A 19,302-nucleotide genomic window follows, 5' to 3' on the forward strand; every position below is an offset into this window, starting at 1 on the left:
GCCGGGCCGGCGGGAGGCTGGGCCGGGTCCGGCCCCGCCGCCATGGCCGAGGGCTCGGCGGAGCTGGAGCTGTTCCGCCGCCGCTGGCGGGAGGAGTTGGCGGGGGGCGCGAAGCGGCGGCGGCGGGAGGCGGCGGAGCCCGCGGCGGAGCCCAGGAGCCGAGCGAGCGCCGAGCCGAGCGAGCCGGGCTACCTGGCACTGGCCCGCGGCCTGCTGGACGGCGGCGCCCCGGCCTGCCGCAGCCCGTCACCCGCCCACCCTGCCGAGGAGCCCGCGGGGGACGGAGGCGGCGACAGCGACGACTTGTTGGGGCAGCTCATCCGGGACCTGGTAGGGCTGCGCGGAGCCGGGGCCGCGCTCGGCTGGCGGGGGGGCCTGGGGCGGCCCCGGCGCTTCGTCTCGGGGTCGGGGCCTGGCGTGGCAGGGGCCGGCGCGGGTGGGAGCCCTGGCGGTGGCGTGGGCCGGGGCCGGGGCCCTGGCGGTTTGTACCTGGGAGGGGGTGGGAAAGGGGTACTCTTGGGTTCCTGTGAGCTTATTCATAACCTCAGCTTCTGAATATGTTTTGTTTTATAAGCTGTTAACCCTCCCAAATTACCTTTTTTTTCCCCATAAGATATTTTTTTTTCTTCTAAAGGTTTTGATATTTGATGCAGGTGCAGTAATTAAGGGTATGCTTCATTGTGACGCAGCAGCGTAGTAAGAAAATAAGTATTAATTCTTTAAATAAAAGAGTTAATTTGAAAATAGTCTTAAATACAGTTCTGAACTAGATAAAAGTTATTTTGGTAAATCCTCCAAATGCAATAGAGATTTTATTTACCGCGTAAGAAAACTAGCGGGAAACCCATTTTCTTGCTTCTCACTAACCTAACTGTGACTAATTACTCTTTGCTTAAAAAAATTAAAAGGAACAGATTAAATTTCTGTCTGCAAGGCACAAATTAATCCATTTACAGAATTAGTGCTCCATTAGCACACAGGAGCCCAAATCTGTCTCAGAGGGGATGGTAGTATTTGAGTTTTGGATTCATTCCAGTAGACTTTTAGATAGGCTGGTGCTGACTTAACATTACCGCTTCGTTTGCAGCAGTGAACGCTGTGCTGAAGACAAGCTGTGTAAATTTTTGAGATGTAGGAAGGGAAAAGCTTGATCTGCCTCTAATGTTAAGGTTGCATTAGAATGGAATTAGGATGAGCCTTTGATTGTGCTTTGTCCCAAGCTCATGCTCACAGTTTGACTATAAATACTCTTGCAGATTAGTTTAAAAAAAATCTGTATAGCTGTTTCCCCCCCCCCCCCCCCTTTTTTTTTTTGCTGGGGAGGGAACTGTCAGTCTTGACTGTTGTGTCTGTACCAGTCTGTCTGTAGGCAGTCTGGCTTTCTGATGATATCTTTGGGTACATGCAGACAGACCAGGTTCTGCTGGTTGGATGCGAGTCAACTCCAATTTGGAAGCAATATATTCGTAGTGGTGCTGTGCCTGAGCTCATAAGCCTAGAGCTAATAAGCCTTGCCGAATGGCTCATCTTATTTGTTTGGGCAGCACGTTGCTCTAAAATGGTTATGCAGCTCCTGGATCCGAGATGATTCACATCTGGCCAGCTTGAGGTCTGTCTGCATGTGGCCATGGAGTTGTGCTCTCAGAGTTCCTTTTATATTTTTGTTTGGTGTCCCCTTTTGGAAATAGATGCAATTTATATCACATGAAAGCAAATAATCTTCTGCAAATCCGCAGCAGGGACTGGAGCCTGTGGTCCCTGTGCAGAGGGAAAGGGAGCTGTTTGTGCAGGAAAATGGTGGACAAGGAAGGAGAGGAATGGGAAGGTTGGCCACAGGTGTAGTTTAAATAACTTCAGAACAAGCGCAGGGTTCCAGAGTTTATAAACTGCGGCTGTTTTGCTAAAAATACCTAATGGGAACATTGCCCATATTTGTGCTGCCTAATCATTTATCAAGTGTAGAATACCTTTTGCATTAAAAACTTTCATGCAGCTGTATTATACGATAGTTTTCCTCTGTAACTGTACTTCAGATAAACACAGCTTTGCCTATTTTTGCCACTTCATTGGCACTGCAAAGTGTCCAGGTTTAAATGAACACGGGGTAGTTGTAGAAGAGACCTACAAAGAAACAAAGGTACTGGGGCTAGAGAGGTGCTAAGAGGCAGGGGGTGATCCTGATCTGGGTCTGCCTGACTTTCTGACAGCAAACAACTGAGATAGGTTTTAGCCGAGTAGCTGATTTTGTGCATGGGGATTGATGGAGAGCGGTGAGGTGTTTGGGAGCACCTGTGGGGGTACAGAAACCAGGAAAAAAACACTAGGGAGCAAAACTTCAAAATGGGTGCCATAGAAAGGGTCAGAATGGGCTGATCTTGCTTGCTTTCTGTATTATATAGAATAAAAATTTAGAATGTCCAGACAGAGGGAGTGGACAAATCTTGATGCAATAACTGCAGGAAGTAGGGTTAATAATTATGAAGTTAAAACAAACAAAAAAATCCAGGAAAAAAAATATGCTGCACTTCGCTGTAAGACTAAAATGATGGATTCTTTGGGTTTGATTTTTTTTTTTAGGTACTTAATCATTTAAAGCAGCAACTCCTTCAGAACATGTCATATTAAAAAGACATCTATATGTTACTAGTGAAAGACAGAAACAAACTGTAATGTGATCTCCATTCAGTTTTTATATCACAATATTTGTTCATTTTGCATCATCTGTGTTTGAAATCTTCTAAGTGAAATTAATAATGGCAATATGTCTTCCAAGTGCTTGTTTGATCTCTTTGACACTGAAACCTTAGACAAACCTTTTTACTAGGACTTGTATCTTGCCCTTTCTCTGTCATCTGACTATAGATAAGCCTTACAGTTCTCCTCAGTTTGCTTTTTAGCTCCTCTTAGCCTTCTAATAGTCTTTACCTGATATGACTTGCAGAGAACAAAGAGTAGCTCAGGTAACTTTGTGCTAGCATGCACTGGCTGATGTTGTGCTGATATAGGAAGGAAAGGCAGAATTACTTCTGCCTTTTTTATAAAACTGTAATTGCACAACAGGATGAGTGAGGATACAATGTCCTTTCTTCCTACTATGGTAGCTTTTGCTACTCTCTAGCTGTACGTTAAAGAAGCCTAACAAATTATTTTCTCTTCTTGCTTTTCAGAATGAAATAAATGAGGTTCCTTTCTTTGATATCCAGCTGCCTTATGAGCTGGCACTGAAGATATTTCAGTACCTAGGCAAGACTGAATTGGGAAGGTGTGCTCAGGTAAGTGCTGCTGACAGCTTGCTTCTCTGATACCCCGTAAAATTGGCAGAAATATTCAAGAAACAGTCAGGCACCTTGATGCAGGGGAGGTGTGTGGTAGCCCTAGTAGCTCAGCTGATTGTGCTTTTAGTTATTGGAAACACTTCCAAAGCTGAATTAAAAAATAATAGTAAATGGGCTGGATTTATAGCTTGCAGTTGAGTAGAGTTAAATAAAACATTTGTGGCTTGGGCAAAAGCAAAGCCTTAAAATTTAATACGAGTACTTGCAAAGGCCTTTTGATTCAAGCAAATGTATTTAGAAAAAAGTGAGTGCCTTGCTGCAATATTTAGAACTGAACACTTTGCAGTGCTAAGGGCATGGCAAAAAAGCTGTTCCCCCCTGCTTTTCAGTGTGTGACTTGACTTGAACCATAAAAATTGGAGTAGTAACTTTTTGTCTGTAGTAATTTCATGTGAGGCTGAACTCTTAAATGACACTGATTTCCTCCCCTCGCCTCCACCCTGGCAAGGTGCTTATATTTTCCTTTGGTGATACTTTAAGATAATACTTTCACCAGTCTGTACTCAGACACGGTCCATAATTTATGTGTAGTTGTAAACTGCCTGTCTCTTCAGGTAGGTTTACTAACATAGACACGCACACCTGACTACTTAGGACTGTTCAGGCCACACTGTTGAGATTCTTTATCTCCTTTCCTCGCACGTGGAATGATGAACCTCCCCTCTGAATGAGTCTTCAAAGCAAACTTCATTGGCAAGTGCTGATTACCCTGTGAAATAGAATAGAGTATAGTGGATATTCATTGTCCGCTTCTCCCATGGCTGCTACTCAGTGTCTCAGGCTGGTGTTCACTGAACTTTTATGTACAAAGCACATCTTGCAAGTTTGCAAAAATCCAACCAAACTCATTCTTTGTGTAACACTCAAACCATGCCCTGACTATAAGAGTAAGGAATGTTAACATGTGAAAATTGAAAAGTGACAGACAGGGTATAGCTTTGTTGTGGACGGTAAACTAGACACAAGTATTAGCCAAACGGCACGTGCATTGAAATGAAATTGGGCTCTTAACATTCAGTATGAGCAAGTCATAGTGTTCAATAGCTACAGGTGGTTATTGCTTGAATCTTTGACTTGCGAATACCATTTAGGAACAAGAACTGTTAGAAGAAAAATAATCCCTCTTTTAGGGCTTCTGTTGCAGAAGGGAAAAATTATCTGGGATTATTTTTTGGTGCTGTCCAGGAGACTGAAGCTTTCAGATATGCTCAAGTTTTTGTCGTTTGAGGTAGAGATATACAATCAGTGAAAGCTGCATCCCATGAAATGGAACAGGATTGCATTTTTGAAGTGGATTATTTTCAGGTTATTCTTTCTCTGTCATCCCTCAACTTAGGCATGATCAGTTTACCTCATGGCGTAGTAAAATGACTGGCTGATGAAGGGCTGCTCCTTTTCGCTGCACTTGGGCTGCACTTGATTTCTCTCTCTCTCGCTTTGTTGCTTAACTTGAACCTGTTCTCATAAGATGTATTTAACACTGAGAAAATTTTCCGTATTTCTCATTTGCCTCCTAAGACTTAAGTCAGTTGATCCTACGTGGCAGCTGACAGGGAGCTGAGCAAATACCCACTGTTTACAAAACTTTCTGAATGAGATGAATATCCAGTGCTTTTCGTGCAGAGCTGGCTTCTTTTTAAGTGTTCAAATAAAAAGCAAAGCAATAAAAATAAATACCATTTTCATTTTTCTCTTGGTGGTTTTGTTTTTGAAGGGTGGGAAGCCCTCTTCTGTTAAATGGAAAGCCCTGCTGCTTTACGGTGTTATCGTAGAAAGGTTTTTTTATTAAGGCGCCTTGGGATTTTAGTGAAATTGGGCCAGTTAGTGGAATTGGCATCATGAACTATGTGAGTGCCTTTGGAGAAAACTTGTTTGCTTAGTTCTTTATGCCAAATTGGTAACCGACTAACAGTAAAGTAGCCTGACTGCACAGCCTCTTTGAGATTTAATGACACCACAGACTGCTCTGGAGAACTTTAATTTCACCCTGATATTTCTCCCTCCCCCTCTTCCCCACAGCTTTTCTTTGATTTTTGGAATTAGTACTGTAAAACACAAACTATCTGTATGGCACTTGAAATATGAAAGCCATGTGCAGCATGTAAATTAATGGTGTCATCAGTTCCTGAGCTCTGGTGGGTTTGCAGTAGCAGTGCGATATTGAGTAGCATCCAGCTACTGTTCATATCCCATGTTTATATTTCAAAGGGGAAGGTATCCAGGACTTAACATGTCAGCAAAACAGTCCAGAGTGATGGCAGAATTTTCCCTCTGCTTTGTGCCAGCCCTATGAGCAACTTTTGATTCTGTTCTGATGCCTGAAAGAAGTATTGATGCTATGAATGACTCTCTCCTGACTTCTGTGACAAGTGGGTTTGAGAACAGTCAGTCCTTCCTCCCGGTTGTGTTGTAGAGGGACAAGAAAAACAATCACTTGGGACACCACAAGTATGACAAATTGAAATGCATCAGAAGTTCTTGTGGTATTTGGGGCTGATACTGCAGACATCTGCAATTAACTTCACTCATCGTCTGAACCCGGCCTTTAAACTCTCAGCTTTGTGATAAGGTGATGTGTCTAATTTATGAAAGTCTCCGTATACTTACAGTTGTTACTGCTTTCTAGTAAATACCAGAGACTGCATAAATCGCATTTTGTGGTGTGAAATGCTTCTTAACAATACGTACTGAATTTTGGCCATCCTAAAGCAGTTTTATTTCTGAACAGGTCGGTGGGAACTTGACTTGAACTGTTAGCATTTTCATCTGCGAGGTGGTTTAGAAATGTTTGCCAACAGAACAATTGTGTATGTATCTAGGACAAGAGAGACTGTTTCTAGGAATTGAAGAATGAATTGTCTTGCATAAATCAAGACTTTCAGATGCTTGCCTCTAGAGCTTCTGGAGTTATCAAACTGTTAGGCTTTTAATGTTTAGGCATTTAAAAAAAGAAAATCTCCTGTATTTTTTTGAGCATACTTTTGCATCAAGGTTGTATATGGGTAAAAGTAATCATCCATCTTCCTCATAGTTTAGAGAGGGAGAGAGCAGAGAAGTGGATGGATAAGGATATCCTGGGCTCAGGATGAGATTTAAAATAACGTTACGGCTCTGAATTGAAAAGATGAGCAGATTCCACCTGGTAAATGTGCATCTGAATGGCTTTGGATTAAATACCGTTTGATGCTACATATTGTGCTGAATTGAAAGTCCAGATATTTCTAATTGAGGCCCCTGGCTTCAGCAAATGAACCCTTAATATGTCTTTGTGTGACTAGGGAAGAAAATACAGCTAATGAAACAAAGACAGTTATCAGATGGAGATGGATGAATAAACCATCATTAGGATTTGAGCCAGTTGATTTAGACAGGATTAGAAGTAGTCTAGGATTTGATGGAAGAGCTGGGGTTTTTTAGGTTTTTCTTTTTCATGGGGGAGGAAAAAAATCCCCCAAAGGCAAAACAAAATAGCAAAACCTGTGTCAATGAAAGCCTGTGAAGTCCTTCAGAACATTATTACTTGCTGAACTGTAAGATATAAAACTGTTCCTGTGTGGAGCTCAGGGGAAACCAAAGTTTCTTTGCTGAGAACAGTCGAACTGTAGTAAAAAGAGAATAGGAACACTAAAGACAAAATTAAATTGGGGACTCTAAATCTATAAACAACTCTGTAAGATGTTGTCATTGATCATTGTTGGAGTTTCTACATAGTGTAGATTGGGAAATAATTATATTCGTAGTTTAATAAGAGCTGTGTGCGTCTCAGCTACTCTCCAACAAGCCGAATGTATGGGTGTGTATAAATAAAGCTGTAATGCTCTGCCTTTCAGGGCCTCACCTGAAACTCTTAAGTCAAGCAGATCTAATAAAGCTGACTTCAAGCCAATGGTTGGTTTTAATGCAGCAGCTCACAGTGGTGCTGTAAAGTGAAATGCTTGAGACACTTTTATTAGAGATTTCTTGCAGCTGAGGCTCACTCAGTGGGGCTTTTACAAGGGATTGTCATGCCAGTTTTGGTGCATTAAGGAAAGGCTGCGTTAGGGACCCTTTGGAAATTCATGCTTGTAAAGCAGCATGATTCGATGTAATTTGATTAAAAAAAAATCATAATAGGATAGGATCTTTATTCTGCTTGAATGTTTGCTCCTGAGAGTTGAAAAGGCAGTCTAAATTTTATGTAGTGTGTGTGTCCCCCCCCTTTTTTTTTCTTTAAATTGTCTTTATAAAATGCTTTTAAGACCTTGAAACTAGAAAGGTCTGTGCAACATTGTCTATTTTGGCAAACTCCAGAGATGTGTGTGTTGTTTTTTTTTAAGCAAGGCAAAAGTTGGCATAGGTTCACTTGCTTTACTTCTGCTTGCGTGTTAGCCTGTCCCCTCAATGTCAGCAGAAACGTGCTGGTGTTACGGGAGCGGGGCAGAGGTGCACTTACTGTCGACCGGGCTTGGCCGGGTGCTCAACTCCTGCAGAATAGTTGGTTTTTTGTGTGTCAGCAAAAAGCTTTTTCCTTTGAGCAGTAATATATGGATTTATATTACTTTAAAATCAAACTGAGAGCAAATTCCCCACTAAACTGTAATGGTTTCAGATTTGGATTGCTCTTTTTTTTGTGTGTGTGTGTGTTGTTTGGTTGTTTGGGTTTTTTCTGTTTTTGAACTTCCTGAGTGTGTCCCTATAGGGACAGGAGCATTAAGCACTGCTTTTTTTATTACAGGATGATGTATAATGCTAGAGGAGACTTGGTGCTGTTTGTGTTATTTCTGTCATTTGTAAGGCAGTTATTTTTGCCCTATCCAGGTTGTTTTCTTTGTCTGCTGATGGAAGGGGATTGTAATTTTGCTAGTTTGGATTGAGGTCTTTTAGAGATTATTAGTTCTGCTGAACTTGGGTATTCCTGTTTGAGAGCTGCTCGTATGTGTAGGTATATATGCAGGTGACTGGGTCCACCTCCCTTTTTTCTCTCATATAAAATTTTTGGTTTTTTCCTTGGAAGAAACAGGTCATGAGAGATGTCTTATGATGCAATTCTTGATTCCTAGTGGGATGTTGGTTTTTGAGAGCAGTAATTATATGTGTGTGTCTTTACAGCAAGACCAACAGACAGCACAACGTAAACAAGATGGCTGGAAGCGTCATAAAGTTTTCATGGGGGGATCTGTGCTGCTCACTGCAGAGCGTACTGTCCCTCTGTTTGGGGACTATATAGTATGCAGGGAGGTTTGGGGCCATGTGTGTAAGATGTTTTTGCACTTATTGTGACCCAAGGAGACCTGTAAGACACAGGGTTGTGTTGATGGGGCTGACCTGCTTTCTGGACCTTAGCTGCTGTCTCCCCGTGACGTGGGTGTTCTCACTTGGTTGGGCTGACTAGTCAGTCTTGGCCTGATGCTGCGCTTAATACAGCAGACTAAGGCATGGTTTTCCAAGTCATCACATGTCAAATTTCACAGATCACGTGACACTCTGATTTATTTTAGGTGGGGGATGTCGTTTTCCTAACCTCTCTGTAAGCCTGACTGTATGCTTTATTGTTCCAATGGCTTATCTTCTGCAGGACTTCTTGCAAATCTGTACCAGCCACAGGGATCTCACACTTTCAGTATTCCTCATGATATATAATTTTTTGACCCTGTACTTTGTATTTGAAAGCTGTGGTTTTAAGAAGTCGGAAGCAAGGTGTGCATGATAATGATAAAATACAAAGGAGGTTAATATTTTAAAATTGAGAAAATATAATAGTTCATCTTTCCTCCCCCTGTGCTGTGCTGTATCTGAGCAAAATGGGGAATGAATGGCAAGTAAACATGAAGATGTGGTCCTGTGAGAGTCTGTATCAATGGGAGACCTAGATGCTTGGTGTAATCTTGGGACTGAAAAGGGCATTAGAGGCTTAATTGTAAGTTGCTAAAAATGATGTCAGCCTGAGAAGGCTTTTTTAATCTTTTGGAAGCAGCGTACAATTGATTGCTGCTTTCACCAGTAGCAGTTTTCATTGGTTACATCTGTTTTTTTAAACTAAGAATTACAGAGAACAAATGCTACTTAAGTTGGCTCTTGCCTCTTGAATCTTTAATTCTAAGCCCACAATTGATTATGATGAAGCTGTTCTCTCTGAAATGGACAGCAACTTGAGGCTACTTGAAAAACTTAATAATTCATTCCTGTTTATGCATACTGTAATACAATAGGTTATAAATCACTAATGTCATACACCTAATCAGGCATTGTCAGTGGGACTTTAGAGATATGGTGGTGTCATCTGAGAGGTTTCCTTAGCTACAAATCTGAAAATAAATTCATATATTTGCACTAAACTTAAAATGCTGTCATAATTGTTTTCTTCTTTTTCCTTCAAAATTTGCTAATACACTGACATTTCAGGTTGGCATTGTGGCCACTAAACACTGGCATCCATGTTGCATGGAGTTTTAGTGCAGTAGAAAATCAGTTACTTTCAAAATAATCCACAGAATGCAAGCATTTTGTTAAGGGGGTGGTTTTTCTATATATATAGTATATTTGTTGAGATAAGAATTAAGGCCTATATTGCTTTATATGTGTACATTTCAGATGATATTTAAATAGTTTTATATTACATTTAATTTTTGCTTATAACTTTATGCTATATATATATATATATGTAAAAATTTGATTTCTAGGTTAGCAGGATGTGGAAAGTACTTGCAGAAGATGAGGTGTTGTGGTACCGGCTGTGCCAACAGGAAGGATATCTATTAGATACGAGCATCTCTGATCATCCCTGCTGGAAGCTCGCCCTCAAGAACTGCCGTGCCAGAGAGCGCGCTTTGAAAACCAACTGGAAGGTAAAAGGGGATTTCTTTAATGGGATCCAGATGCTGTAGAAATATGGGAACCTGGTTCAAGCAAGTGGTAATGAAAAGTTGGTCTTTTGTATTGCAGCTTCTTTTTGCCAGTTAAAAGGGGAAAGCTGCTGAAGGATTTATGAGGCTTTGCCCTAGCTGTAATACCTTTCCCCCCCCAATGACTGATTACTTTTTGGAGTGGGTCTTTGTTTGCTATGATACTCCATTGACTTTGGTGAAAGAGAGACGTTTATACTTCAGCCACCCCTTGATAATGATAATCAGCCTTTTAAGATGAAGGCTCCTTCCTCTGCTCATTACATAGTCTGGTTACAAGAAAGCTATCTTTGTTGTTGTTGTTGTTATAGTTGTTTCCCTACCTAAAGATTATGAATGATTACAAAAAGTGATAGCTTCATTCTCTTTCATTTCTGTCTGTAAAAATTCCAGGAGGCAAACATAAAATAGATGGGTCTTCTCTCTCAGGTGCACTGTCAGTAGCAATAGTAGAGCTCGGAATTTCCAAGAAGCAGCAAATAAACTTGGTCAATGAGTATATTGCAGTTCCCACGCCAAGTCTCGTCTTTCTGTGCAGAACCGCATCGGTGCTGTGAGCCAGCTGCAGTATGAGGTGGGAAAAATCCTTTGTGATGTACATTCTTGCGACGGAGTTGTTATTGCTGGGTGAGTATGAGGTTGCATAATGCTCATTTAATCCTCGCTGTTTATCTCATATACTGCTTTTTAACAAATTCAAAAGAAGCATTTGTTTGGGGCAACAAGAAGGAATTTTTTCTAATGGCAGTTCCTTTGTGGGTAAGGTAAATTGTTCTTAAAGTGACTGAAAATGGTTATCTATGAGTAATTTCAGCAGTGCAAATTTTTATTGTACTATTCAAAAAGCTATCTCACGTACATATAGTCCTTGTAAAAACTATAGTACTTTCTGATTAACTGTATCTATTGGTTTGCTGTGGAAGCACTCAGACTTTATTAAATATTGAACACATCTACTGAAAATGCTCTTTTTATGATTTTTTTCCATAAATATCTCTTAATCACAAGGATATCTTGCCACAGCACACAGAAATAACTTTAAAAGGACTGTTACTTTTCTCCATTGTTCTTTAAAAGACAACCTGGGCAAAAAAAACCACCCACCTGAAAACCAGAGTAACTCACTCTTCTGGTTTCCTAATATAAAGCTCTGTCAGGACCATGATTTCAAGTTAGCGATTTGTTTTACACTCTTAAATAAAATTTTAAGAACCTCCTGAACTCTTGGAAGAGGTGAGTGTGACTGTCTCATTAACTGTAAGGCTTTACTGTATTCTGCTTGAATTTTACAGGTTCAGTCATTAGTAGCCCTCCAGAAGAACTCACACAAGTAAATAAAAATGATATCGTCCTGGGGGCAATCAGAGGACGTTGTCCTTAACGTACCAGAGTTCCACATTTTATGGTAGTACTTCACGTTAATAGTATGCTTGTGCATTGTGGGATTAGAGAAAATGCTCAAAAGAGTATAAAATTCACTCGCTGGTTAAGGAAAGGTGCCTTCAAATATATATCCATAGAATCATAGAATGCGTGTGGAATCATATTGCGTGTAGATAACTCTTATTTACATTGAAACGTTTTCGAATGCTGTTGAGCAGCTGAGGGCAGAAATCTGAACTAACAGACGGCAGGAGGGAAAAGGGAATTTTAATCTTTGATGGGTTTGCTGGTTGTTTTGTGATTTGTGGGGGTTTTATTTCTGTGTTTGGAGGTCTCCCTTTCTATCCCCTCCATCCTGTTCGTTGACTATTGCTTCTTTTTCTCTGCTTTTTATGGAATGTCTTTGCTCCTGTAATCAGTTGCAATAAAGCAATGAAAATGCTTCTGCTGAAGAGCTGTGTAGTCTGTGACCTCTGGAGGGGCAGTGCCACACAGTGGTTAACCTAAACAGCGGCCATGGGAAGAGGCTTGAAGAATTTGTGTGGCTGGAGATCTTATGTTGACTCCTGCCTGATGCAGAGACTTCCTTGGGCCACTGATAAGGCACGGCAGCTCTCAGGCTGCTGTGGTCCGCAGCTGGGATCCAGCTCTGCCGATAGCAGCCTGACTTCTTTTGTGCCCTTCAGCTTGGGCAGTGTGTTTCCTGGCCTTGGCTAGGGATCTACACTACTGTATCTGTTCCACTGTATCTAATGAAACCTCCTGTACTTTTCTGGGAGCCAGAAACCCCAGTTGTCTCTACGCTGATGCCAAAACCTCCTGCTCTTCTTTTTCTTCATTTTCTCCATTGGGTTTATATCCAAACATGCAGTATATAAAAGGTAGGCAGAATAATTTTAATCTGTAAAAAATCAATGAACAAAGGAGATAAATCCTGTATGTTAAATTCTAATAGTCCATATTTAGCTTGTGTATTACAGAAATGGGGTTTAGGCAGTTTCACACAGTCTTTTCATAGTGGTTCCCCAGTTCCTCCAGTATCTCTTGATTCTTCTGGTGAGTTTGCCTCAATTGGCATGCTGAATGGAGGTGGTGCCCTTAAAGAGTTTAGGTTCCTGTAGGGCTCATGGAAATAGGTGAGCAGGTAAAGAGACCACTGAGGGAAACACTGCACGTGCATATCCATTAGGAAAGGCAATGTTATGGGTTTCACTCAAATTACTTTTCAGTAACTTCCCTTCTCTGAGAAAATGAATTTTAGTAATGAAGTATCTTTTTGTGAAGCTGTGAGCGTACATTTGATAAAACAACGTGGGGAAGTCAGACTTTACCTGGTTAGTAAATGAAATGCTTAGCGTATTAGAACACAAAAATTATAGTACTTCCTTTACTGTTTACTACTTGCCCTTCACTCTGCTTTGGTAGCTTGAGATCTCTGAAAGCATCTCTTAAATTGCTGCAAGCAGAAAACTGTTGTGTGAATCTTTCCCAAAAGAAGATTAATTTGTTGTTCTGCCAGCGATGATCGAAGTCTGCAAGACAGTAGCACACTGCTCCTCCCCTCAGTAATATCTCATAGTAAGTAGTAAATATCAAACAAGACAGACTTAAAGTTATAACTGAATCTTCCAAGGACGTTGTTAGATCTTGCAGGGGAATATTTCGTTCATTATATGCATTTGGTAAGTATTTAGGATAGGTAGGTTGAGGAATTTGTTGGAGTTTTGCTTTTTTGTTTTGTTTTTTTTAAACCGAACATAGCCATTCCCTTTCTCTCCCAGCTTATAATATTGTACCTAATGGCATTGTGCTTTCAAATTTGTCATAAAAGTGTAATGAATCTGGTGATCAATAGCTAGCTGCTACATTCTTTCAGTACTGAAGAAGTAATTTAATAGCTGAGGTTAACAGAAGTAAATTTTCTTCTCAGTATAAATATCAATTATCTGTTACATTTAATGATTATATCTCCAGTTTCCCAAACACTTATGTGCTTAGCTTTACATGTGAATAATCATAGATTACAGTGATACTTGCCATGTGCGTAAAGCTACACAGACGTGTAACTTTGCAAGACGTGAGGAGTTGGTGATGATCTTAAAGATAATTTTGTATGGATCATTTCCCAGATCTTCTAAGCAGTTTCTTGTGGCACTATTTACCTTTGGTCTATAGTCAGGTTGCTGCTCTGGAGAAAAATAGGGCCACTCAGTTTTTAGCAGGTTTTTTGATGTCTGACTTTGGGGAGCAGCTGCAGCGCTCTGGCTCAGCTCGGTCAGGCCAGCCAGGCATTATTCTCTGTCTTTACAGCTGGAAACTGGCAGTGTATAGCAGCTGCTCCCTGGTTTCAGGAGGTTCAGCTCAGGATCTTGGTAGATCAGAGAATGGTTATAAAAAAGGGGTGGGGAGAGAGGTTCTCCAGCAGAAATGCTGGGGCTGTTCTGTATTTGGGGCCTTTGAGCACGCCTGGGAAAAATCTTACTGGGTTTGAAACTGCTGTGATAGACCTTTGTTAGCCAATGTAAGATCTGCGGTAGATCTAGCATGCTGTATTATACTGCTTGAAACTCTTCTGGGAAGTGGAATAACTTTTATTTTGGTTGTTGTAAAGCTTTTTTTTTATTATTTTTCTGAAAAGGAATTTGTACAGCTTGTGGACAGTGTGACCTAAAACAGCAGCTACAAGTATGATCCATAGAGGCATAGTTTGCCTGAACTGGTTCAGGAGTGTATCTCTTTCCTTCCTTACACAAAGTTAACAAAGGTAAACTATACGGGGTTAGCTCTCCCTTAGAGAAATGTACCTATTTCATGCGCTCTCTTCTATTTTCTCCACGCTGCTGCCAAAGCTCAAGCCAGAAGATGGCAGAATATCAAGGATTGATTAAGTGCAACCTGAGCTGCGAGCCGAAGGTGGCTGCTAGCAGCTCCACTTTCTCAGAGCGCCTTGCATTTACTGGCTGACATCAGATAATTCAATCTGGCCTGCATGCAGAGCATCTTGTGTTTATCATTAAAATTTCATCCCAGTGGTTACGATGCTTGTTTTTTGGGTCAGACCTTGAATCCCTTTTCATTTGAGACAGCGGTGTTTGTGGTTACCTCACTCCCAATCAATGTTGTATTCGCTAGCCTTTCTACAGTTACATGTCTCGAAGGATCTTCTTTAAAGAGATGTGGTCCTCCCCCCTCTCCATATTCAATTCAAATGTAATTTCTTTAAGTCAGAGTTTACTTAAAGCAATTATGCATCTGCTCACTTGGCTTTTATAAATTTCTACTGATGATTAGGTTCACTGTACCTGACACACACAGAGTACTTTTTCTTTCTTGGCAGTGCTGGCAGCCACGCTGATGGGCATTTGTAGTCAGAGGCTAGGTCCTCCTGGAGATACCAATCTCGGAGCATGCATCTGGTCCTTGTTTGAACTGTGTTGTCATTACACAGTGGATCCTGTGGTGTAACATGTCTGTAACATGTTGTGAGACCGTTTTGCTGTCTGACCGGGTCTGTCTGAAATACTTAACGTGTCCTTGAAACTGTGCAGTAAACTTGCCTTGTGTCGGTGGTGATCATCTCATCTCACAACTCGCCCCGTTAAACCACACCAAGTCTGCTGCGAGTCAGGGTGATGTTTTATTGTGCACTGCATTAACTTCTCTGTGCTAGTGGAAAGGGCACTGTGGCTTTGCTGCTGCTGTTTGTAGCTCTGAAAGCTTCCCCAATGAAAATAAACGAGAGAGATCCAGAGTCAGACCACCTTTCCAAAGACCTGGAAATATAAAGGTGTCTGATGCTTTTTCATTCTTCAGTTTTCTTTGACTGAAGGAGGAGTTGTAGACTGTTAGTTAGGAGTTTGCATAAATGGAGATTTAAGGGCATGCCTCTGCTGTGCCATAGAGGCCCGTCTACCAGATGCTGCGTGAAATCCTGCACTCCTTACAGACCCTTCTGGGAGTCAGCCCTTGGTTCTTCTCTTTGCATTTTAACTTCAGAGGTTTTCCTCCTTCCCCCAGTAAGTACTATCTTCTTTCCTAGAAGTTTTATTTTCTTGAGTTAGGGCTAGTGAAATTCGTGTGCTTTGAGTGCCTCAATAAATTTGCAGATTAACACTTCCTCCCTTTTCAGGGTGGAGCACACCTGTCACAGATCTATTTCTCCAAGTGGTGTTCGATAAAGGCATTGAGAAGCAAAAGAAGAACTTTCTAAATATCCTGTGTGGTTAGTGGAATCATCTGTTTTAGAGGTAGTGATTGTTTTGATTCTCTCATACTGAGAAACTAAATGCACCGAAATAATTATCATAGTTCAGTTCGGTTGTCTTTGTTCTGAAGGAGTCTTATGGGATTACAGGTTAAACACTGCAGCACTTCTGAACAATTGAGGCCTTTCAGTTTAAGTCATTATGAGCAACAGACATACATAAAAGTAACTGCTACTATATGGTAGATCTCTTTGTTCTCTAGGATCACCTCCCACACTGCTTTCCTCTTGCTCAAAGGTGACCTGCAAATGACTTTTTAAAAAATGGGCTTGCCACTCTTTCTAGCTTCATAATGATGTGTGAAACTAGCCCGAAAGGCTTGAAAACACTTCTCTGCACCTTCTAAAACTTCATGTCAACTCTCATCTAATTTGGTTTTTTTGCTATAGGGCTTGTGGGCTATTCTCAAGGTATTTATTACTAGCTCTTGCATCTTAATTCAGTGTGCAGACCTGAGGAAACCAAAATATTAATTAGTAATGAAAATGAATAAAAGTTAACAAACCAAAGTCTTAAACAGCCTGAATAAACCCCTGCCTTATTTAATTGCTTGAATTTCACTTGTATAATGCCACAGCTTTGACAGGTTTCTCCCTCCCCTCCCAGTGACTGGGAGCCTGGATGTAAAACAAAGCAGTAAGGCAGAAGGCAAAAATACTTGACTTTTTCCTTCAACCTTCCCCAAATCCTGTGTGTTCTTTTCACTCATTATCATCACTGTTAAGAAGTAATAAGTGTCAGACCTTTTTTTTTTTTTAAGTGAGTCACCTTTAGGAGGGTTGAAAGCAGGATGACATCATGAGTTCAGAGGGGTCGGATGACAAACTATGGCAGTTAGGTAAGGTTGTGTTAAGTGACAAACATGTTGGCTTCTCTGTCATCTTGTGAAAAAGAGCCTTTCAGGTGAAACCAATAGTAGAAGCCTGATACTGACTTTTTGTGAAAGCTGCTCTTCCAGCCTGCCCAACCGTTACCCTATTGGTTTACCTATAGGTTTTGTTGGCTGCAGAGGAAGGCATTGCTGCAGGGAGATGCGCTGTGTGCATAGTGATGCCCAGTATTCTGAAGTCACAGTAGTTCTTTTTGAGCTTGTAAAGCCTGGGTTTCTGCTCAGGCCAGACAAACACATCCTTCTTTCTAGTAAACTCCTTGAATGTTTCATTTTTATCGTTTTCACAACATACCAGCCTCTGGGCGGTTGCCGTCAGTGCCTAGAGTTTAGGTAATACTTTTCCTCACCGTTTGCAGTGTGCAGCAGTTTGTGTTCCTTCCAACGGGTAAACATTATCAATTTGAATCACCATTCAAATGGTGATTTCTTGCTTGTATCTGAAGCTGGAGCCATTGTTTTTCTTCTTCGTGAAATAACAGGGCTGATGGATCAGATCCTTCCCAAATTGCATCATAGCTCCTCCTGAATTCTGTTGAAAAAGGTGATTTTTTTTTTTTTTTTTTTTTTCCTCCTGCCATGGCAGTAGTGTTAGGCAGTACCTGCAGTAATATGTTTCCTTGGTCAGACCAGCTGCTTTTAATTAATGGGCCAGGGCTGATGCAAGCCACTGGAACCTTGATCTAAATGATGGAAGATTCTTGGCCTTAAAAAAAGAAATTACTAGAGACGGTTTGGCTTTCTCTAACTTGTGCTTTTGTAAGTGTTCATTAAAATGTTTTGCCTACCTTATAACCCTTTGGCTTGTTTCTGTTCCCTTGGTATGACATTTGCATGCACTTAAAATTAATAAGAAAGTGAGGCACGCGGAGGTACTTAGGTTGGCGAAATGTTAATTTTGTTACAGAGAAAAATGATAAGCTGCAGAACTGCATGTTATCTCCAGCAGCTTAACCCACTTTCTAGAGCTACGATTTCCTAAATGAGGCCTTAAGAACAAAGGTATAAGCTTTTCCACAGCTTAGTTTCTGTGAGTGTGGTCCACAGATGGACGTGGGTTGATGAATTGGAAAGTCAAGTTCCCAGCAGATGAGTTTGGGAACTGATGGTAGGGATACTTAGAATGTATTTCCTACATGTTAAATCTTAAAGTGGTTCCAGATCTGTTTTGGTACAAGTTAGTCACTTTTTCATAGCTGCACTCATATATCAAGCAACCCAAAATAACGCTTAGAAGGAATCTGGGACATTACTTTTCTACTTTGTGTTCTTCTGTCAGTGTTAGGATTGTTTCAAATGCTGTTTTTAGTTTACCCCCACCTGTTTTTTTTCTTGTGGTTTATGGTGTAGCTTTCTGCCATGCTATATAATAGCAGAAAATTTTCTCTTTTTTCTTCCATTTGTATTTCATTTTTTTGTCATTGTGTTCTATTTATATTCCTTTCTCCTGTATCAAGTAGTTCTGTACTCCGTCATTGCCACTAGATGGTTTTCCTGGTTCCTTCCCTTAAGGAATCCCTTAGCCACGCTACCTGTTGGTCATGTATGTAGTGGCACAATCGATGTCTCTAAAGTGCAAAGGAGAACACAGGATGGCTTGGGAACTTTTACCTCTTTCATTCAGCCTTACTCTGTGAGGCATCTGGTGTGGTAAACTTATCTAATGTCTCCATTACCCCTCACTTGAGTAGCGGGTCTTACCATTGAGTATAAAGATGGTAACAGAATCCATTTAATTTTGGTGTTTTCTGTTGCGATGGAGGTATCTTCCAACTTGCAGTGTTTCTGATGGAGAATCTTTCTAAAATTGAACGTTGTGAATTACAACTGTCTTATTTGAGCTTTATAGAGAAGATGAAGCTTAGGAGTAATTGGAACCAACTCACAAAGGCGTTTGGGCTTGGGTTTGCGTGTTTAATTGGACCTTATTCTTAAGCCTACTGTGGGGGTCTTTGACTTGATACGTTAATTAACCACATGAAGGACTGGTTAGTTGCTTTTGGTGGAATAAGGATGAAAGGCCCGAGATGCTTGTTGCAGCAAGACAATGCAAAATACTCATTATTTTACTTGCTTATCAACAGGCATCCATTTAAACAGAGCTATAGCAGAGATTGTTACTTGAGCAAAATTCCTACTGGCTTCAATAAAATGCATTGACATTGTAAGGACTTCATAATAAGATCTTTTGAGTATTAACAGATGGTCACTGACTGCCTGAAACAAAGTTGTTGGGTTTTTTTTTGTTTTGTTGATCACCGCAGGTATCTGGAAACTGAACAGACTTTGCCTTCTGGAAATCAAACCTGACTGTGAAACAAAGGTTTCTTCTTTCTCCTTCCTTTTTATTTTCTTGCTACAAATTCTGCAGAGAAAATATGGAAAATGTAAACTGATTTCTGAAGTGTCTTATCAAAAGTCTTTGGTGTTCAGACCGACTTAGTGTAGTAAGACTTGCCCTGGAGAGGTGTGCTTGAGGCAGCCTACAAAATGCACTGACACCAGCATCCTGTTTCAACAGAAACCCGGCGATGGTCTAGTTGACCTGC

The 19,302-nt window shown here is 40.9% G+C and overlaps 1 protein-coding gene across 1 annotated transcript in view; it reads left to right on the forward strand.

Moving 5' to 3' along the window:
• Positions 1–42: 42 nt before the first annotated feature.
• FBXW8 (F-box and WD repeat domain containing 8) overlaps positions 43–19,302 on the forward strand; it is a 51,623-nt gene continuing 32,363 nt past the window's right edge. Inside the window, exons 1-4 of the mRNA XM_075110374.1 lie at positions 43–330; positions 3,168–3,272; positions 9,995–10,159; positions 10,755–10,843. Of these exons, the coding sequence (XP_074966475.1) occupies positions 43–330; positions 3,168–3,272; positions 9,995–10,159; positions 10,755–10,843 (647 nt within the window). The remainder of the gene's footprint in view (positions 331–3,167; positions 3,273–9,994; positions 10,160–10,754; positions 10,844–19,302) is intronic.

This window comes from Phalacrocorax aristotelis, chromosome 15 (assembly GCF_949628215.1).
Source record: "Phalacrocorax aristotelis chromosome 15, bGulAri2.1, whole genome shotgun sequence".
Classification (NCBI taxonomy): domain Eukaryota; kingdom Metazoa; phylum Chordata; class Aves; order Suliformes; family Phalacrocoracidae; genus Phalacrocorax; species Phalacrocorax aristotelis.